The 21,813-nt window shown below is 55.5% G+C and overlaps 1 protein-coding gene across 2 annotated transcripts; it reads left to right on the top strand.

The window, feature by feature from the left end:
• The first annotated feature begins 1,177 nt into the window (after positions 1–1,177).
• COL9A2 (collagen type IX alpha 2 chain) lies at positions 1,178–17,770 on the top strand. Of its 2 annotated transcripts, XM_030941572.1 has the most exons (32): positions 1,286–1,432; positions 2,880–2,954; positions 4,152–4,187; positions 4,271–4,333; positions 5,747–5,800; positions 5,921–5,956; positions 6,051–6,074; positions 6,419–6,472; positions 6,818–6,871; positions 6,987–7,034; positions 7,244–7,300; positions 7,384–7,437; positions 7,769–7,822; positions 8,219–8,272; positions 8,371–8,424; positions 8,544–8,597; positions 10,286–10,339; positions 10,775–10,828; positions 11,043–11,096; positions 12,321–12,365; positions 12,742–12,795; positions 13,342–13,395; positions 13,666–13,719; positions 13,804–13,875; positions 14,096–14,131; positions 14,226–14,270; positions 14,359–14,391; positions 14,567–14,713; positions 15,060–15,114; positions 15,444–15,632; positions 16,367–16,444; positions 16,878–17,770. In XM_030941572.1, the coding sequence occupies exons 1-32, from the start codon at positions 1,358–1,360 to the stop codon at positions 17,075–17,077; spliced, it is 2,070 nt and encodes a 689-aa protein (XP_030797432.1). In that variant the 5' UTR covers positions 1,286–1,357; the 3' UTR covers positions 17,078–17,770. The 2 variants fall into 2 exon arrangements, with proteins under 2 accessions (XP_030797433.1, XP_030797432.1); XM_030941573.1 differs by lacking the exon at positions 1,286–1,432 and adding an exon at positions 1,178–1,212 and having other exon boundaries at positions 6,051–6,472.
• The last annotated feature ends 4,043 nt before the right edge of the window (positions 17,771–21,813 follow it).

Genomic DNA, 21,813 nt, shown 5'->3' with positions numbered 1-21,813 from the left:
TTGGGAGGCTGAGGCAGGCAGATCACCTGAGGTCAGGAGTTCAAGAGCAGCCTGGCCAACATGGCAAAACCCCATCTCTACTAAAAATATAAAACTTAGCCAGGCATTGTGGCTCATGCCTGTAATTCCAGCTACTCGAGAGGCTGAAGCAGGGGAATCGCTTGAACTTGGGAGGAGAGGTTGCAGTGAGCTGACATCGCACCACTGCACTCCAGAGCCTTTTAAGACTGTCTTTAAAAAATACATATATAATATCTATATATATAGATAGACTATTAGTATCCCCATATTACAGATGAGGAAACTGATATTAGGTGCCTGTAGTCATATGTATAATTGTGACGAAGTCAGATTCCAAAGCATTTTACCAATATTGCTTAAGTGAGTGGTAGGGAAGGGAAGGCTCTCTGGAGTCAGGCTATGCTGGACAGTGGGGTTTGGAAACTCTGGTGAATAAAGTGGTAGTTGTTTCTATGAACATGGAGTGAGAAGGCCCAATCCTAAACACATCAGTGCTTAAGGCAGCTGCAGAGAATAAAAGGGAATAGAAAAAGGGGAGCTGGATGGCAGGAGCTTGGATGAGGAAGACTTCAAGGTCAGGTGAAGATGCCAACAGCTTCCTGCCTGGAGGACTGAAGAAGGGTTGGGCTTCACTGGAGACCCCCAGGAGACGGATCTGCTTGTTGGGACAGAGGTAGGGAGGTGAAAGCCAGGTGAGGAAGTTGGGGGTTGGGGGAGGTGCACATAGCTCCACTAAAGAGCTGGAAGAGGCCGATGGAGTATTCATGAGACGGCTGATCCAGGAAGGGCTGTGGCATATTAATATGGAAAAGTCCTCTTTGTTTGTGCTTGGAGAGGAAGGAGCCAGAGGAGAGGGGAGCAAGGTGGGCGGGAGCTGGGGAGAGCCTGCAGCAGAGGCCGAGGCGCTCTCGGTCTGGGCCTCGGAGAGGACTTGGGGTAAGTGATGGGGCACAGGCTGTGCGTCGGGGGAAGGTGCTGGGGCCTGAAGGTCCTGAGGGGGACCTCAGACGGCCTTATGCCTCCTCACAAAGAAACCGGACCATCATCTCCGTCCGGCACCCCGGTCGCCCCTCGGATTACCAGGCTAAGGCGCCCGGGAAGCCTGGGCAGAGGACAGAGGGTGGACCAAGCGGGGCGGAGCTGGATACTGGGCGCCGGCCTCCCTCCCCGCAACCCCGCCGGTCCTCTCAGGTGACAGCTCACGCCGGCCCCCGCCCCGCCCCCCGCATATTCAGGAGCCCCGGCCCACCCCGCCCGCGAACAGCCAGCGCCAGGAGCCTCTGCCGTCGGTGCGTGCGCGGACCCGCACGCGTCCCCCTTGACCTCGCCGCCAGCCATGGCCGTCGCTGCGGCCGCCCCCCGCTGCCTCCTTGTTCTTCTCCAGGTGCTAGTGCTCGCTCTGGCGCAGATCGTAAGTCTCGCAGCCCCTCCGCTGCCAGGGTCCAGGGTGCAGGGTCTGGGGTCCGGGATGGAGGAGCTCTGCCTGTGGCCCGCGCCTACTGACAGCCCTAGCCGGAGGGGCCACCTGAGGACAGCGCTGCGGGCAGGTCCCCTGGGTGGGTGCATACATGGTGCCCATCGCGGCACCGTGAATGGAGGTGGCTGAGTCGGAGAGTCAGAGGGGACCCGTCCCGAGACGCGCTGCCCTGCCCGGGACAGGCAGCGTGGGGCAGGAGCTGGCGCCCGGTCCTGGCAGCCCGGGGAGCCCAGGTGGCAGGGCATACAATGGTGCTCATTCACCCGCTGCGCAGCCTCCGCCCCCGCCGCCTCCCAGGGGGCGCCGGCTCCAACCAGACACCGCTATCGCCCCTAGGCGGCCTCTCGGCCCTGCTCGCCAACCCACGTCTCCCTTCCGAGGGCCGCCGAGGGGCTGCGGGCGCGCGGGTAGGGCAGAGACTGGGCCCCGTGGGGTGCTGGATGTGGTTCCGAGCTCGCCTGCGGGGCGCCAGTCTGGCACTTCGCGGCCTGGGGAGGTCGTGGCCACCAGGACCCCTGCCTGGGTCCAAGCTGGCGTCTGAAAAGGGCCGCCTTTTAAAATCTCTGATCTGTTCAGAGATGGGCAGCAGGACGGAGATTCTCCAGCTGTGAGCTCCCCTCACCTTGATATGACTCGTGACCTCCCTGAAACCTCACACTCACCTGCATTGAATTGCAAGCAATCAGGGTCCAGAGAGAGGGTCTGCTTTCTGGGAGGTGCAGGCTCCTCTTGCTTCCCGGCAGCAGTCAGGACTTAGCGGAGGGAGGACCCGGCAGTTGTGCTGCGGCAGGGGCGCTCTGAGTGGGAAAAGAGTACCCGCTTCACCTCCCTACACCTCCTTTCCCTGCGCCTCCCCCACTTTCCCGTCGGGTTTTCCCGCACCATGGGGAGAGAAGGAGGCGCTATCTCTGCCTGTCGTTCACATAAGAACAATAACCCGAGTCACCGCTCACTGAGGGCCGGCAGCCTGCTAGGCACAACCTTGCATTCCATTTGTGATTTATTTGAGCTGCCCACGTCTCCATCTATTCCCCACTGCCACCGCGCAAGGGCAACCTGGCACAGTAGAAGGAGTCCGGCACCCAGGGCGGAGTCCTGGCGCCGCCGCCCACGCTCAGGGACCATGGACCCTTCATGTTCAGAGCCAGTTTCTGCAACTGCAAACGGCGGCCCGTAACAGCGCCCGCCTCCCGGTTCTGAGTATTATTTAAGATAATGCATGTAATGGCACACGGTGCCTGCCATGCAGAAGGTTCTCAATACGTGGGAGTTCACGGAGGAGGTGCGCCCCTAGGACCCCGCTCCCAGGGTCGCTTGCAGCCCCGGGGACGCCCAGCTTCCCGCACTGTCTGAGGACTGCCCCCGCCGTGTGTGTTTTCAGAGAGGTCCACCGGGAGAACGGGGCCCCCCGGGTCCCCCAGGACCGCCGGGAGTGCCTGGATCCGACGGCATCGACGTGAGTCTCTAACCGGGGACCAGGGCGGGCGGGAGGCGGCAGACAAATGAGAACTTTGTGAGCGCTGTGATCGGGGTGGGGACTGGGGTGCCCAGAGATGTAGTGCCCCCGTCGCCAGTAGGCGGCGCCGGCCCGCACCACAAGGACGCCGTTTGTTCTGCAAAAACCTCAATCCAGGCCTGACTTGCGGAGCGGGTTGTAGCCGCCGACAGACAAGGAGCTACTGTTCAGTCCGCCGGCCGCAGCTCACAGCGAGGCCTCATCCCACTCCTCTCCTTTCCCCTCCTTGTTGGGTAGGAGGCGCCTCAACCCCTCACCCTGCCTCTGGCACATCTGGACGCTTCTTCAGGGTCATTGGGAGCCTTGGCCAGACCGCCCACCAGCTTGGGCCAGACTCCTGTCTCTTCCCTTCGGTTTTCTCTCCCTGATTTAGAATCAGCTGGGCTTGTTCCCTGCAGGGTGAGGGTTAAATACTTCATTCTGAAGGCTCCCGCAGGAGGGCCGCTTGATGTTTACCAGTCTGGATAGACTTCTATTCAACCTGGTGCCCCCACCCCCCAAACACAGGATGCTGGGCCCCCGGCCAGGCCCTGGCTGCTGAGGGCTCTGAAATGCCTGGAGGCCTCTCTGGGGGTAAATCGGATTCCACCGGCCCTGCCTGCCCACCACCAAGGGTCCTTTGTCACTGGAAGGAGGTCCTTCCCTCCTTGGGAACACTGAATTTCCCCCTTACAGTCCCCCTTGGTCCTTGCCACTGGCTCAGTTTCCTGTTCTCCTGCCCTACAGTCTGGAATAGAGCTGCTGCCCAACTTGCTCATCCCCCTTCACGTTTCTCCAGAAGCCCCAACCTTCCTCCCACACGTGCCCAAATCCAAGAGGCATCAGCTTGGAGCCCCCAGCCCTGGTAGTGGGTCTCACAGCCGGCACCTCATGACATCAGCATGTCTGTACCTTCTTGCATGTTGCTGTCACCCTCTCCAGCCCAGCCAGGTTTATTCTCATGCTCCTATAATTTGTTTTTGGATTTTATTTTTGAGGAAAAGGGGGCTCTTTTCTCAAAAATTGCAAGGCTTAGGGGACGTAGACAGAAGAGAGGAGAGTGAGGAGAGCCTTTAGGAGCGGCCTGCCAGGGCCGTGTGTGCGCACGTGGGGTAGCGTGAGCCGTAGTGTGCTGTCTCACCTACTTGTATCTTGCAGGGCGACAAGGGGCCCCCTGGCAAAGCTGGCCCTCCGGTGAGTGCTTTATCCTCTTTGGCCTTGACTCTTCCTGCTCTTGCTCTCCTCTGGCTCATGTTTGTTCCATCTCTGTTTTCAAGGGACCCAAGGGTGAGCCTGGCAAAGCTGGGCCAGATGGTCCAGACGGGAAGCCTGGGATTGATGTGAGTACCTGCGTGTCGGGTGGGGTAGGGAAGGGCTCCACCAATTGACCTCCAGGGCCTGGCTCTGGCATCTTCACTGATCTGTTCAGAGATGGGCAGCAGGATGGAGACTCTCTAGCTGTGAGCCCCCCTTCACCTTGGTATGACTTGTGACCTTCCTGGAACCTCACATCCCCCCGCCAGGGGCACTGATTTGCAGGCAACCGGGGTCCAGAGAGAGGGTCTGCTCCCCTGCAGCAGTCAGGACTTAGTCTCACATTTCTGGCCACCAAGGATCAGGTTGAATACGTCCTTGTGTGCCCTGTCCTTCCCTCCGCTCTTCCCCCGACCCTGCCCACAGTCTCAGGCATGACTCAGGAGAGAAACATCATTTAGCTGATACCACAGAGCTCCCAGGGGCCCCCAAGGTCACAGGCTCCTGAACACAGCCAGCCCCAGGGGCATGAGGACGACATCTGGTGGGAGTTACACTGGGTCAGTCACTGAAAGATGAGAGAAAGGAGAAACCCCCATGACTTGCCTCTGCCCTGCTGGTTCATGAGGTGTGACCAGGGCTGGGACAGTCACCAGGGTCTCTTCAAATTCACCCACACCCTGCAACGATTACAAGGCATATTGCCTTCTATATTGCATTGGTTCTCACATCCACTCAGAGAGGCACCCACATGAGAAACTAAGGCTCAGAAAAAGCTTCCAGTGGCCTGGTGTGGCGGCTCATGTCTGTAATCCCAGCACTTTGGGAGGCTAAGGTGGGCAGATTACTTGAGGTCAGGAGTTCAAGACCAGCCTGGCCAAGATGGCAAAACTCTGTCTCTACTAAAAATACAAAAATTACCCAAGCGTGGTGGCGCGTGCCTGTGGTCCCAGCTTCTTGGGAGGCTGAGGCACAAGAATCACTTGAACCCAGGAGGCGGGGGTTGCAGTGAACTGACCTTGCACCACTGCACTCCAGCCTGGGCAACAGAGTGAGACTGTGTTGGAAGGAAGGAAAGGGGAGGGGAGGGGAGGGGAAGGGAAGGGAAGGAAGAAAAGAAAGAAGAGAAAGTAAAGAAAGAAAAGAAAAGAAAAGGAAAAAGTTGCCAGGGCAGGACATCAAGCAAATGACCAATCTTGACCCATGGCTAGGTCTTTGGACTCCTGAACCCAGAGGCATGAAGCCTGGGCCTGGCATGCAGCCAAATCTTTGGGCTTTGGTTTCTCATCTTTCAAAAGAAGGGAATTGTTCTACCTGCCTCCTAGGGTTACTATGGGAACTGGGGAAAAGGAAAGACAGGTGTCGAGGTTCCCAGGCCTTCGTGAGGTATGGTGAAAGGGAGCATCGGCCCACCCAGGAGGGCCCCTTGAACCTGCCCTGCTCTGTGGGTCAGGGGGCAGGTTGGCCCTCACTGATCCTACATTTTCATTCTTCCGCAGGGTTTAACTGGAGCCAAGGGGGAGCCTGGCCCCATGGGGATCCCTGGAGTCAAGGTAAGGTGCCTGCTGGGGCCTTAGCAGGGGCAATCTAGGGCCAGCATTTGGGAGTGGCTGTAGATAGGAAGTAGGGCCAGGGAAACCCCAGTCTCTGAGCCTTTCTCGTTGCTCCTGCAGGGCCAACCCGGGCTTCCTGGTCCTCCTGGCCTTCCAGTGAGTACAACCTGCAAGGGCTTCGAGGGACTCTCCGGGGAGAGGGGATCTGCAGAGAGAGCCATGAAGCCAATTTTCTTTCCTTCTGTTACAGGGCCCTGGTTTTGCTGGACCTCCTGTAAGTCCTCAGGGATAGGGCAGGGTCCCCAGAGCTCCCAAGGAAGGAGGGGACAACAGAAAGGCTTCAAGGGAATGGCCGCCATGGGGAGGGGCCAGCGTGCTGTGATAGTGTCGGGAATAGGTGGACCTGCCAGAGACCCAGGGCCAGCCCACTCTGGGCCTGTCCACTGGCTCTGCAATTCTCTGGTCCTTAAAGCCCAAGGCTGTCAGTCTCTCGGGGGTTGGCAAAAAAAAAAAAAAAAGTAAAAGTGGAGAAACGGGCTTTGGTTGCCTGTCTCTACCTTCATGCCCAGGGTATCTGACTCTCTGAGGCATCCTGACCATCCACTCTCTGCTCCCCAGGGACCGCCTGGACCTGTTGGCCTCCCTGGTGAGATTGGAATCCCGGGCCCCAAGGTAAGCCCCAGCCACCTTGTTCACTGCCTCCTGCCTTCTATCTCCAAGCTGGCAAGCTGGGTGGTCTTTCTGGAAGTTCCTGGGCCTGCTCCTGGCCACTGGGAAACTCCTCCAGGTCTGGGGCAGAAGCCCCTCCTATGAGCCCACCCGGCCCTAGGTCTTTTAGGGACGCCAAGGGCTGGCCCCATGCCCTGTCAATCAGACCTTGATCTCCCAAGATGGTGGATCTCACAAGGTGACCAGGAAGACAGGGTGGCCAGGGCAGCGGCAGGACCTGGAGAAGGGCACTAGCGTAAGCTGGGAAGGGCTGGTCAGAGGTATGATTTGGGCTTCTTTTGCTTCCAGGGGGACCCTGGACCAGATGGACCATCGGGGCCCCCAGGACCTCCAGGGAAACCTGTAAGTGTCCCCAGAACCCCCGATATGGCAAAGTGCAGGGGAAGGAGAAGGATCTTTGAGGAAGCCTGCAGCGGGAAAGGGTCAGGCAAAGCTCCATCTTCACGTCTCCTCTCAGGGTCGCCCGGGAACCATCCAGGGTCTGGAAGGCAGTGCGGATTTCCTGGTGAGAGGCGAGGTCTGGGGCGGGGCTAATGCAGGGGGCGGGGCTAATTCAGGGAGGCCGGGCCGCAGAGATGGCGGGGTCGGGAGAGATGGGGAGGGGCTGTAGGGCAGGGGTTCCACCAGGTGAGGCGGAGGAGAGCACAGGAGTTGGAGAGATGGGGGCGCACCGCCCAGCTGATCACAGGGCCTTGTGGATTTTTCTTTTTCCAGTGTCCAACCAACTGTCCAGCGGGGATGAAAGGTCCCCCAGGGCTGCAGGGAGTGAAGGTGAGAGCTCCTGGCCTGAATCTTGGGAGGGTGGTCCAGGTGACAGGAGGGGACCTCGTATTGAGCTCTCTCCTTCCCTTCAGGGACATGCAGGCAAACGCGGGGTTCTGGGTGATCCTGGCCGCCAGGGGAAGCCGGTGAGTGCGAGGGGTGAGGGCTGTGGGTCGAGGATACGTGGAGACGGTCCTACAGGGCTCTGTCCCCTTCTTCATCCCTTCCCCTTCCCCTTCCCCTGTGGGTTCTGGGGACAGAGCCTTGAGCCGCGGGCTGGAGGCCTGTGCTCCAGGTCGGCGTGTCTCTGGTCACGTCTCCTTGCTTGGCCTTTCTCTATCTGTGACGTGGGACTGTATGGTTTGTAGGAGTCCTTCCTGTCTGCTTGTGCAGGGGAAAGGAGATGGTATCTTTGCTTGTCTGTATATGTGTCTTTCCATCTGCCTGCCCGTCTGACAGCTCATCCCTGCCCTTTAGGGTCCCAAGGGAGACGTGGGTGCCTCTGGAGAGCAAGGCATCCCTGGACCACCGGTAAGGAACACCTTGCCTCAGCGGCCCTCTTCTCCCTCACCCCAGAAGCCCTTAATGGAGTCGTTCCCCTGCTCAGGCCTCTAGCTTGTAAAAGAGACACCTGTGTCTAGCTGGGAGCATCTCTGGATGGGGAGAGGGAGGCTGAAACTGTCAGGAATGAGGGATGGGAACCAAAGCTGTCAGCAAGAAGCCCAGGCTGAGGCCCAGGTCTGCCACTGTCCCTTTGAGTAACCAAGTGAGTCCCTCCTCATCTCTGAACCTCAGTGTCCCATCCACAAGACAGAGACTCTACTGCCTACCTCAGAAGGGCACTGTAAGGCTGAAGGTGGGCGTCAGACAAGGTATCATGACGTGGGCCTTGCAATTGCCATTGCTGTCATTTTCCTGTCTCAACAGGGTCCCCAGGGCATCAGGGGCTACCCGGGCATGGCAGGGCCCAAGGGTGAGACGGTAAGTGAATCTCGGGATGTCATACAAGAGCTTCCAGGAGCCGCCTTCTGGCCCCGGAGTTCAGCCAGGACTGACCTGCAACCCTTTCCTGTCCGCAGGGCCCTCATGGATATAAAGGCATGGTGGGCACCATCGGTGCCACTGGGCCACCGGTAAGCCTGCTTTTGCTTCCCCACCCCTGAGGCTGGAGCTCCTACAGCTACAGCCACAGAGTGGGTATGGCTCCCCCTGAGCCTGTGTGACCTGGATTCCTGCTTGTCTTTCTTGCCAGGGTGAGGAAGGTCCTAGGGGACCGCCAGGCCGAGCTGGGGAGAAGGGCGACGTGGTGAGTCCTCAGGCACCCATTGTTCAGTCAGGACCCCTGGGGAGTACTGGGCAGGACAAAGGTCTCCCTAAGGCTGTGTGTGTGTGTGTGTGTGTGTGGTGTGTGTGTGAATGTGAATGTGTACTGTGTGTGAATGTGCAGTGTGTGTGTGCAGTGTGTGTGAGTGTAGACTGTGTATGAGGGTGTGTGTAGAGTATGTGTGAGGCTGTGTGTGTAGTGTATGAGTATGTGTGTGAGGATATCTCTGAGTGTGTGTATATGTGTGAGTGTGAGTGTATGTATGTGTGTATGAGTGAGTGTGTGTGTGCACAAGTGGGTGACCTGCTGGAGAGGACCGTCTGTGCCAAGAGCCCAGTCAGCCCAAATTCAGATGTTAGGAGAAGCCCTGGGATCCAGTCCCATGGTCACTGGGGCCAGACAATGAGATTCCAGCAAATCAGCCATGGGGCTAATGGGATTTGGTCTGGATCCCAGTTCTCTTAACTCTTTTTTTTTTTTTTTTCTAATTAATAGACCTGTTGGGGGAAGCATTTTTAAGTTTACAGAAAAATGGAGCAGAAAACACAGTTAACTGTTATTATTATTTAGTTTTTTTAATTATTATTTTTTCTTTTTAAAATTTAAAAAATTCTTACACTTTTCTTTTTCTATTGGTCAGCAGAGATCATCTAGTTGTTTTGTTGTGTTTTGTTTTTGAGACAGAGTTTTGTTTTCTTGTTGCCCAGGCTGGAGTGCAATGGTGCAATCTCAGCTCACTGCAACCTCCGCCTCCCCGGTTCAAGAGATTCTCCTGCCTCAACCTCCCAAGTGGCTGGGGTTACAGGCATGCGCCACCACACTCAGCTAATTTTGTATTTTTAGTAGAGATAGCATTTCACCATGTTGGTCAGGCTAGTCTCGAACTCCTGACCTCAGGTGATCCACGTGCCTCGGCCTCCCAAAGTGCTGGGATCACAGGCGTGAGTCAACACGCCCGGCCATATCTAGTTTTTTTAATGTGATTTTTTACAGAAAACCAGTGAGAGTGATATAAAGAATCCCCATGTACCTATCACAGGTCCCAATTCAGTTACTAACATTTTGTCATTCTTGTATCCTCTATTTCCCAGCCCCCTCCTTCCTTTGCTTTTGTTATTGCTTTGCTCTGATCTTTTCAAGTAGATCCTTAACATCCTATCATCTCACCCCTAGATACTTTTGTACATATCTCTAAACAGTAAGCACTCATTCTCATATAATCACGTTATCACAACTGACAAATAAACAAGTACTTCCTAACATCATCTAATGACCAGTCTCTGTTCAGTTTTTCCCAATTATCTCAAAATTGTCTTTTCCTGGTTCTTGTTCAAATGGAGACTCACACAGCATCCATACACTGCATTTGGTTGTTGTGTTCCTTTGGCTGAGTGGAGTGTGGGGCCTTGGTCAGAGTCTCAGTGGATGCTGGCTCCCACCCCTGCTCCTGCTCAGCCCAGCCTGGCCTCCTGGCACTGACTTCTCCCTCCTGCTGGTGCCAGGGCAGGAAGGGTACTCCCAATGCTCCCTCCTCCGGCCCCTGCATGGTGTGGCCTGTGCCAGAGGAACTCTGGGACCCAGAGGCCACTGTTCTCAGTGGTTCTCCTCTCTGCACAGCCAGACACGGACCCGATATCCTGAAGGTGACCTGGTCTCTCTCCACTTTGCAGGGCAGCCCAGGTATTCGTGGACCCCAGGGGATCACAGGCCCGAAGGGAGCAACGGTAGGTGCCAGAGGCCTAGGCCCACCAGGACAGAGACCAGGGCCCTGTTGCTTTGTCCAAACCCCCAGAAGAGAAGCCTGGGATGCTAGTCTGAACTCTGCAACTGGTGGGCTGGCTCTGTAATCTCAGGAAATGCCTCCCTTTCTGTGCCTCAGTTTCTTCACCTGTAAACAGGGGTGATGACATAAGGGAGGTCATGGGGAGCTTGCAGCAGTCGGGGACACCACCCTCCACACTAGAGAAGGGCTGTGTTCCATGATCCTCATCCCCTTCCCTCTTCAGCTCCCCTCCCCCAGTTGGCTGGTGGGGCTTCCTGGGATGACCAGAGCCACTCCCTCCCTGCACACTGCAGCTGTCACAGAGGAACAGGGGTGGGTGGCCGGACCCCAGACATCTCCGCATTGTCACTCTGCCTTGAACTTTCCTCCTGAGTAGGGCCCCCCAGGCATCAACGGCAAGGACGGGACCCCAGGCACGCCTGGCATGAAGGTAGGAGTGGGGCTGCAGTTGGGATTGGTGCAGGGGCAGGGCCTTGAGTCCGACCATGCAGGTTCTAGACAGCTAGAGCCTGGGGTCCTCGGTTCTGTCATGGACATGCCCTTTCTTGCCTCTGGATCTCAGTTTCCCTATCTGCATCTGGGTAGAAGCCATGGCCCTCTGGCTGGAGCTTTAATTTGTATCTCTGGTCCTCTGTCTATCCCAGGGCAGTGCAGGACAGGCGGGACGGCCAGGAAGCCCAGGCCACCAGGGCCTAGCGGTAAGTATCAGGTGGAGCCATGGGGGCTGGCCAGGTGTTAGTGGCTGATGAGGTTAGAATCCACACACGCCCAGGGTTCTTGCTCAGTCACCACCTCTTGCCTCATTACCAACTCTGTGGCCCCTGGCCTGGCGAGGGCCTCATCACTTGGACAATTACTCTAGCCCTCTCTGGCTATTCCAGTCCTCCATGCTGGCTAAATAGAATCTAACCATTTCCCCACTATAGCACCTTTCATGACTCCCCACCGCCTCCAGGAAAAAGTCATTCAGTCCAGTCCTTCAATAAGTAGTTATTGAGGTTGGGTGCAGTGGTTCATACCTGTAATCCCAGCACTTCAGGAGGCTGAGGCCAGGAGTTCAAGACTAGCCTGGCCAATGTGGTGAAACCCCGTCTCTACTAAAAATACAAAAATTAGCCGGGCATGGTGGCTCATGCCTGTAATCCCAGCTATTCAGGAGGCTGAGGCAGGAAAATTGGTTGAACCCAGGAGGCAGAGGTTACACTGAACCAGGATTACACTGTTGTACTCCAGCCTGGGCAACAGAGCAAGACTCCATCTCAAAAAAAAAAAAAAAATTATTATTGAATATCTGAGGTATACTAAGTGGCAGGTAAACAATTATAAACAGGACAGATGCAACCTTTGTCCTCGTGGCTCATCTTAGCATTCAATGACCACCATAATCTGACCCCAACCTGCCTCCTGCCATATCAGGAATGGCCCCTCTCCTTTCCCTTCTCAACAGGCCTTGGCTTTTCTGCCTCCACACCTTTAGGCCTTTGCTGGTCCCTCTGCTTGAAATGCCCTTTCTGGTCTCTTTGTGCCTTCTCATCATTCAGGGCCATCTCCATTCCATACCTTCTGGAGTCCAGTCCATGGGAGCCTGCCCTCCCTCCCTGTGGGAGTACTGAGTGGCCAAACCTGTTTCTGTGCACACGTGCAAACTTGTGTTCCTGGGCTCAGGCACCTGAGAGCACATAGTCATCTCTTCCCCATAGACCCATAGACCCCAGGTCCTGGAAGGCAGGCCATTCACTGTGCCCCACTCGTCTCCCACCACTGTGGGAAAGTACAGTTAAGTTCATGATGCCATGGCTGGGCCTTCTGTTGTTCAGCTCCCACAGGTGGGGGAAATCTGGATTGGGGATGGGAGGCAAAGCAGCAGGTGCATGGGGCTCCCCCATGCCAGGGCAGAAACTGACTTCAACTTCTTTCTGCAGGGTGTGCCGGGCCAGCCTGGGACAAAAGGAGGCCCTGGAGACCAGGTGAGGAGATCCCAAGCTGGGGACAGAATTGAGCAAGGAAGTCTGGGGCCAGGAAGACAGCAAGGCCCAGGCCTCAGCCAAGTCTCAGAGGCTCAGCCTGAACATAAGCCCCTTGGGCCTAACCACCTCCCTCCTGCCACCTCCCACCCATCATGCACTCCTCAGCCCGCCTCAGTGCAGATAGGATGGCATGGCTTTAAATCCAGAGGAGAAACAAACAGGAAAATCAGGAGCCAAGAGGACTGAACCAAGAATACCCTTTGTCCCTCCCCAACTCATTTGGTTCCAGGCTCTGTTCAGGCTTCACTGGGTTTCCCTGAGGCCAAGGGCCTGACTGGGCCACCCAGACTGACCTGAGAACTGTGTTTTCCTGCAGGGTGAGCCGGGCCCGCAGGGCCTTCCTGGATTCTCTGGTCCCCCTGGGAAAGAGGTAAGTGCCCCCTCCACTGACAAAGGGTTCCTGCTTTAGGGTGAGGCCGTAGGGTGGAGCCCTAACCTAGGGAGACTTAGTCTGGTTCTGCCCTGACCCAACGACCCAGGGAAGCTCTTTCTCCTCTCTGGGCCCATTTCCCTTTGTACCTTGTAGGGAGGGTGGGGACTGGCTCTGTTCTGGAGTGTGACCTTCCCAGATGATCAAGTTGACAGACTGGGAATCCAGCAGGCAGAGTTCTTCATTCATTTATTCATTGCATAAACATTCACTAAATACTTGCAACTATGAGTCTCCTCTTCACATGGAGGGTATAGTTTAATGGAAGAAATAGACATGAAATAAATGATCACATAAGTAATTTAAATTGTGTTGGATCCTTTGAAGGAAAACTACAGGGACCCAAAGACATGGAACAGGGGCTCTGGGAAGCCTTCCCTGATGAAGCAAATTAGCTGAGACCCAAGGGTAGGGAGGGGCTGGCCAGGTGTGGAACGGTGGGTTCCACCAGGTCAAATGCTTAGCCCCAAATTCTCCTTCCTCCAGGGAGAGCCAGGGCCTCGAGGAGAAATTGGTCCTCAGGGCATCATGGGACAGAAGGTAAGTGCCTGGCACAGTGGCCCCTCGCCAGGGGCCTCTGCAGCAGCTGGGACTGCTGGATACAGCACCTGCTCCGTGCAGCCCAGACTGTGAGAGGCCTCGCCAGGCACGGCCTGGGTTTCCTTTGCTGGTCTGCCAAGTGGAGCAAAGGACCCCCTGCCACTGACAGCAGAAATGGAGGGCACCCTGACCATGCCGTGTCAGGCCCGGGTGCGAGAGGCTGCATTCGCTGAGAGCTGCTGAGGGTGTGACCTTCTCTTTCCATTTCAGGGTGACCAGGGCGAGAGGGGTCCAGTGGGGCAGCCGGGCCCTCAGGGAAGGCAGGTGAGTGCAGGCCAGCTGAGGTGGGCAGGGCATCATATCCAGGCCCCCCATTCCATTTATTCCTTTGGTTTCTTTTCATCTCAGGGCCCTAAGGGGGAGCAGGGCTCCCCTGGAATTCCAGGGCCCCAAGGCTTACCGGGCATCAAAGGAGACAAGGTACCAGATGGGGCTGGGAAACACCTGGGAAAGGGGCCCTAAAACAGGGGGAGTGGGGTCGGCAGGACGCAGATCCTTCCGGAGCCTCCAAACCTGCAGGTCGCAGGGTTCTGGTCTGGTCGGCGAGGCAGAGTTGGAAAGAGGGGTGTGGCAGAAAGTTAGGTGGGGGACCCCGTGGAGGGGGTAACTCGCCAAACCCCTCACTCCACGCTTTCTCCAGGGCTCCCCAGGGAAGACCGGGCCTCGCGGCGGAGTGGTGAGTCCCAGCGTCCCTATTCCCAGCCACCCCCAACCCTGCTCCGCGTCCGCGCCACCGCCACCGCGCGTCTGACCCGTGGTTCTCTCTGCAGGGTGACCCGGGGGTGGCCGGCCTCCCTGGAGAGAAAGGCGAGAAGGTGAGTGCGCGACCTGGGGAAGGGCGGGGAGCGGCGGCTGGCCCCGGGGTCCCCACCGCTTCGTAACCGTGGCTCCTTGTGCCTGCAGGGCGAGTCCGGCGAGCCGGGGCCCAAGGGACAGGTGCGTCCTCCCCTCCCCGCGTTCTCCGACTTTCTTGGGCAGCCCTGGGACCTCCACTCTCCCGGCCCCTCCCTTCTCCCAGCCCCACCCCTTTTCTGGACCCCCACCCCCCACTCTCGCCCACCCCGCCGGGCGCCTTCTCACCCGGCTCTGCTCTCACCCCATCCTCCCGTAGCAAGGAGTACGTGGAGAACCCGGCTACCCCGGCCCCAGTGGGGATGCGGGCGCCCCAGGGGTTCAGGGCTACCCTGGTCTCCCCGGCCCTCGAGGACTGGTGGGGAACCGAGGCGTTCCAGGACAGCCCGGGAGACAGGGCGTGGCGGTGAGTTGGGCCCTGGGGTAGGGGGTGATTCTTCTAGGTAGATCTGTTCTGGGGTGCAACTTACCCGCCAAAGGCTAGGGGTTCCCAGAGACTCACCGACTTCCCCGAGACTGGTTCCAAGCCCAGAGCAGACAGGAAGGCTGTGAGAGCAGCCTGAGGGATTACCCCGCGACCTTCCCAGGTAAGCCCGTGGCCCCGCCCAGGTACAGTGTGTTCCTCAGCTTGGGAATTAATGACTCTGGACACCAGAGTCTCCTCCATGGCGGCCTCACGCTCAGCCAGGTGGGAGCAGGAGCGGTGCGCCCTTGCAGCCAGGGGCTTCTCCCTGAAAGGCCTCTGCTTTCAGGGCCGGGATGCCACTGACCAGCACATCGTGGATGTGGCGCTGAAGATGCTGCAAGGTGAGGGGCAGCAACCCCTCCTCACAGTCCGTTTGAGGGCATCGTCGGCCCCTCACACCTTCCCGGAGCCTCCATGTGTTCACTTGTCTGAAAATCTGGAGTCCTGGGGGCTCCTTCCAGCCCAGTCTCCGAAGGACTTCGGGACCTTGAATAAGTCACTCTGGGCCTTTGACTTCCGCAAAACAGAGCCCAAGGAAGGGGGAACTTAAACATGGTGCTTTGCTGTCTGCAAACCTAGGGGCCAGGGCCCACAGGATGCTCTGCCTCCCCTCGTGTTACTGCTGACACCCACCTCATAGACCTCCCTCTCCCTCCCTCCCTCCCTCCAGAGCAACTGGCAGAGGTCGCCGTGAGTGCCAAGCGGGAAGCCCTGGGTGCAGTGGGCATGGTGGGTCCCCCAGGACCTCCTGGGCCCCCTGGGTACCCAGGCAAGCAGGGACCCCATGGGCACCCTGGCCCTCGGGGTGTTCCTGGCATCGTGGGAGCCGTGGGTCAGATCGGGAACACGGGGCCCAAAGGTGAGTGCTCCTCTGCGGTGGGCGTGGGGGCCACGCAGGGGGATTTGTCCTGGCCCGCCCTTTCCCCATTCCCTTCCCAGGATGACATACAGACCCTTCCCTGGTCCCTCAGCCACATAGTCCAGGAGACACTCCTGGACTTTCTTTCCCAGTAGCAAATGGATGGAAATGAATGTACTATTTTTATCGCTCGGGGTTTCTGGGGTTTGTTTTGAATGTGCTCTGTGATACCCCATAAGCATCTTTCCATGTCAATAGAGATGGGGCGGCAGACCAGCAGAGCAGTAAAGCAGGCAGGCTGGAGCCACACATGGGTGTGAATCCAGACTCCCCTTTCTCAGCGTGGCTGTCAGACAAGTTACCTACTAATTTCCCTGGGCCTTAGGTTTACCATCTGTAAAATGGGGACACTGAAAGTACCCACCTCATAGTGTGGCAGTGAGGACAGTAGTTCATATAGAGTTCGTCTTAGTTCACTGCTTGATCCACAGTAAATGCTAGATACTGTTATGCTTACTGTTAAGTTTCCTGTAATAAACTTTATTGGTTACATAATCTTCCATCCTTTGTCTGCACCTTCCTTTATTTAACAAGCCCTGCATGATCATTTCCAACTTTCCTCTGTTATAAACTAGCACAAAACAGGAATAATTTCTGTGTGTGAAACATAGCAAAAAATAGAGGAAAAGCATTTTTCAATTCTGAAAAACGAAGATCCCCTTTTTCGTCTACAGGAAAACGTGGAGAGAAGGGTGATCCAGGAGAAGTGGGACGGGGGCACCCCGGGATGCCTGGGCCCCCAGGGATCCCAGGTAAGCTGTTGGCCCTGCCCAGCGACAGGTACAGTCTGTTCCTCAGCTTGGGAATTAATGACACGTGGACACCAGGGTCTCCTCCATGACGGCCACATGCTCAGCCAGCTCAGTCCTTGATACCCAGCTTCTGCACCCCTTTGGAGCACCCAGGAGTCCCTGGGTGGTTCTAGCTCTGGAAGCTGAACCTCTCAGGACTTCCCAGGACCCACCACCATTACTTCACGAAGGTGACAGAAGGGACGTTTGCTCCCAAAGCTCACTGGGAGCTGGGAGTAGGGGACAATCACATAATCTCTGCCTCTGGGGCAGAGTCCCTTCTCCTGTGGTGTCTTTGGCCTCATTTTCTCCATCTGAAAAATTTCTCCACCTTCAAAATTCTGGGTCTGAGGCAAGAGGCGCCCCTAATGTCTTAACTTTCTCCTGTTCACAGGACTCCCTGGCCGGCCTGGCCAGGCAATCAACGGCAAGGATGGCGATCGAGGGTCCCCAGGGGCTCCAGGAGAGGCAGGTCGACCTGGGCTGCCAGGCCCCGTGGGGCTCCCAGGCTTCTGTGAACCTGCAGCCTGCCTTGGAGCTTCGGCCTATGCCTCTGCCCGCCTTGCAGAGCCTGGATCCATCAAGGGGCCTTGAGCATCAGGGCCTGGACAGAGCCTGGCAGGCATCCTGGGGGGAAGGACCAGGTCCCCTCCGGGTGGACATGTACCCATCCCCAACCCAGGAAACCATCTCCCCCAGGACCTTCTGTCTGGAACCCAGGAGTCCTGAGGAAAAGGAATTCTAAAACATCGGGGAAGGGGAGGGAGAGCACTGATGGGTGAAAAAGTGAGACCAACACACAGGGCAAGTGGTGTCGATGGGGTCGAAGCTCTGAAGGAATAGGGTGGCTTTCCTTCCAGGGAACATCACTCAGCTGTTACCAAAACAAACATCTTAATCTGCACCGTTCTCCACTGGCCATCTTGTCCTTGGGTCAGTGGGACGTGGGCACCCCGGGAGGCCTGGGCCCTGCCCAGCTACAGTTCCACCCCTCAGCTCGAGGATTAATGACTGAGGTCTCTGCCAGTTCCTGAGCCCATCTCACTCTCTGACCTACCAGGTGACTGCTGCTGGGTGACTACCCTGAGGCGGCTATACCCTTAAGCCAGCCCCACTACTTCCTTCCCTGCCTCCCAACTGAGTATTTAAACATCAACCCCCTTCTCTTTCTCGCATAACTCTCCACCCCTTTCTCCCCAGATCCGCCCAGGCCTTTCTGTAAATAAAAGTTCCCAAGTTGGGTACAAACCAGGATATGGGAGTTACTCTATCCTGGCGTTAACCAGGACAGTTGTTGGGCTTCTCTTCTTGTGGATAGGGCAGTTGTTACTGGGCCTCCAATACCCAGGCAGGAAGGACAGAGGCTCTGGAGGGGGAAGGCAGGATGGGGCGTTTTCTCTGGGCACCTGAATTCTGAGCATTAGGATGGCATGGCATTTTTGAGGAACATCTGTGAGAGGAACCTAAGAATGGAGGCAGGGTGCTGACCTACTGTGTAACTTTGGGTGAATCCCTTTTGAGCTGTTGTACAACTGTGGCAAGGACTCATCTGTATCTTTTTCATCCCAGTATAGCACACCCAGTGTCTTGCCAGGGTCTGCCACTTGGAAGGTCCTCTGTGAGTTTCAGCACCCATGGTGTGCTGGCCCTGGGGTAGGAGCTGGTAGTGAAAGATTGGAGGACCTTGTTCATGCCTTCAAAGGGTTTCCAGGTTCATGAGAAAAACAGATATGGACTTGGATGAAAAAAGTCCAGGAGAGACTGGCTCAGATCTGATCTGTACCACCTGGGGGTTCTCAGCCCATAGCTCTGTAGGCCTTCAAGGAGGAAGAGGAGGGGAAGGGGCTGAGGCTCGGGGACTCCAGCCTGAAGTCCAAGCATATGCGGAAGCCTAGGCCCTCCCACCTTCCCATAAACTTGGCTCCAAGTGCCCTCTATGCTGATGCATCCTTGCCCTCCTCCTTCTTCTCCCCCCTACCCTCCACTAGCCCATCTTCCCTCCTCCCTCCTCCCCTCAACACACATTTACCACTAGTGACATCTCAGCGCCCCCTACCCCAATCCAGGGACACAGGAGGAACACAGTGGGGTTAAACTGAGGGCCACTGATGTGGCTTCACCCTCCGTGCTTGGGCAGTTCCCGAGTTACAGCATCTCAGTCCCCAGAGAAGGCCACGCTGCTACCGTAGCCGCCAAGTACCTACTGGAATGCGGGGCACAGAGGAGGAAGGGAGAGGATGCCAGCTGCAGGAGGCAGCTAAAGCCAAGCCTTGGGCAGGCTCTCAGGTATTACATACCTGGTGGGGAGGAGGGTTCTCCCTTCCCTGGGCTGGATCCCTTACTTGCTCCGAGTGCCTGGAACCTTAGGTTTAGAGAGCCACTCTACTCCTTGAAGTCTCTTCATGCACCTGCCCTGGGGCCCTTTCCTTATCCCTCTCTGGAACATTCCCAGAGATGGTCCACTGGAGGGTTTCAGCACCACAGAGAGGCTGATGATTCACAAATCTCATGCAGTTACACCTCATTCCTTCTGAAAGCAATTTGAAGGGGCTAAAAGGGGGCTAATTCCTAAGGACCAGTGGTTGGTAGCCTATGTAAGACTCCCTGGTGGGTGAATTTCACTCAGACCTTTTGCTGTGATCTACGAATCTCCTATATGCCTTTCTAAACTCACCTCCATGCTTGGACTCTGGTACATTCCACTGCAGCAATACCAGCCTATGCCATTCCTCTAACACGTGCACCACACACAAGCCATGACCTCCGCTTGGAATGTTCTTCCCCAAAATATCACTGCCAGTGACCTTGCTTCAGGTCTTTATTCAGAACTGACCTCATGCTTACCCTGGTGTTCCATAACACCGTTCTGCTTTATTATTTCTCTTCCACACTTAGCACTGTCCAACATAAAGCGCTAGAATATAAGCTCCACAAGGGTGGAAACTTTTGTCTCTTACTCGCTGTTCTATTCTGCAGCACATCAAACGCTGCCTGGCACACAGCAGGTGCTCAATAAATACTTATTAAATGAATATGTTCAGGATGCTCAGAGGAAGACCCCACCAATCATCAAACCAGGAAGAAAGGGATCGGGTCTCCAGATCTCTTGTGTGCGGCTGAAATGTGTTCTGAGATGGCCTAGTGTCCAAGTTTTATTCCCTCACCTACTGAGAACAGGGACCTGCCCTTTGACAGCTGAATCTTGGGAGGCAACAGTCTGATGCAAACAAACAAACAAACAAAAAAAAAAAAAAAACAAAAAAAAAGGTAGGAACTCAGTTCCCGTTTACAATTAGGAAAAGAGGGATTTAGAAGCTTAACAGAAAGGGCATTGCACCAAGACAGCCCGGCTCCTTGGCAAAGGTTCAACACCAAACTGCACCTCTAGAATGCAGCCTGCGAGGAGAATCCCACACCTGCAGCTGCTGACTCCTCTTTCAAACTTGATCTCTGGCTATCCTCTCCTCACCCTAAAGGCCAGCTGGGTTAGAACCTTTTTTGTTGTTGTTGTTTTTGAGACAGAGGCTCACTCTGTCACCCAGGCTGGAGTGCAGTGGCACGATCTCGGCTCGTTGCAACCTCCACCTCCCGGGTTCAAGTGATTCTCCTGCCTCAGCCTCCCAAGTAGCTGGGACTACAGGTGCCCGCCACCAGGCCTGGCTAATTTTTTTGTATTTTTAGTAGACACGGGGTTTCACCATGTTAGCCAGGATGGTCTCGATCTCCTGACCTCGTGATCCACCCGCCTTGGCCTCCCAAAGTGCTGGGATTACAGGCATGAGCCACCGCACCCAGCCCAGAAACATTTTAATTTTGTGCTTATTTACATCATAGCAATTAGGGTGAATTATTATATCACCAAGTATCAATTGTTGAGCTGTTATATTATTAGATACTGTGCTAAGCGTCTGCAAACATTATCTCATTCTATCCCTACCACAGCCCTGTAAAGTAGGTATTACCCCATTTGTCATGTTAAAAAATAAAATCTCGGTCTCAATCCCACCTGTAGATACTATCCCAAATTTTTGCTCCCTTTTATGGGAAGGGTTGGTCTCACTTTGGCTTTTAGCTCACTGCACTGTTCTCAGATTCCTGCGCTGATTTCTCATCTCTCCAGTATCTGAAAGTCACTTGGTCCTACCACATCTTTTTCTCTGGCTCCTCTCCTATCTCATTCAGTTTCATGGCTTCAACTCTATCTATACATCCCCAATCCAGATCTCACTGCTTAACTTGATCCATTGATCCAACTGCCTACTCAACATCTCCCCTTCAATGTCTGATGGGTATCTCAAATTTAACATGTCCAGAACAATTCCTGATCTTCCCCTCCAGAATCCCCCTTCCTGCGATCTTTCCCATCTCGCCCAAGGGCAACTCCATCCTTTCAGTTACTTAAGCCAAGTACACTGGAGTCATCCTCCACTCCCACTTTATCTCTTAGACCCCACATCTGATCCATCGGCACATCCTGTTGGCTCAGTCTTAAAAATATATCCAGAATCCAGCCACTTACCACCTCCTGACTACCACTCCAGTCTAGCACCATTATTTCTTGCAAGAAGGACTGCAAGCATCTCCCAACTAGTCCCCTGGTTCAACCTTTGCTCCTCAACATAGAAGCCAGAGTGGTCCTATTAAAAATTCAGATCATGTCACTCCTTAGCCTAAAACTCTGCAATGGCTTCCTACCACACTCAAGGAAAAGCTTGAATTCTTACAATGGCCTACAAGGCCCTGCAAAATCTAGCATCTGGGATACTCTTCCCTCAGACACCTCCCTAGAACACCTCACTCTTCATTTCCTTCAGGTCTTGGTTCAAACATGACCTTCAGTGATGCCTTTTTGTGACCACCCTATTTAAAATTGCTGGCCAGGCATGGTGGCTTATGCCTGTAATCCCAGAACTTTGGGAGGCCAAGGCGGGTGGATCACTTGAGGTCAGGAGTTCAAGACCAGCCTGGCCAACACGGTGAAACCCCATCTCTACTAAAAACACAAAAATTAGCCGGGTGTGGTGGTAGATGCCTGTAATCCCAGCTACTTGGGAGGCTGAGGCAGGAGAATTGCTTGAACCTGGGAGGCGGAGGTTGCAGCGAGCCGAGATTGTGTCACTGCACTCCAGCCTAGACGACAGAGTGAAACTCTATCACAAAAAAATAAAAAATAGTAAAATAAAATTACAGCTCCCACCCCCACCCAAACACCTCAGCCTCCCCCTTTTTCTTCTAAAACATGTATCACCATATACATAAAATTTTAGTTGTCTGCCTCCCCCATACTAGAATGTAAACTCCAAGAGGTGGAGGATTTTTGTACCTTTTGT

The sequence above is a fragment of the Rhinopithecus roxellana genome, chromosome 12 (assembly GCF_007565055.1).
Source record: "Rhinopithecus roxellana isolate Shanxi Qingling chromosome 12, ASM756505v1, whole genome shotgun sequence".
In the NCBI taxonomy this organism is placed as follows: Eukaryota; Metazoa; Chordata; class Mammalia; order Primates; family Cercopithecidae; genus Rhinopithecus; species Rhinopithecus roxellana.
This window is presented reverse-complemented; position numbering and strand designations above follow the sequence as displayed.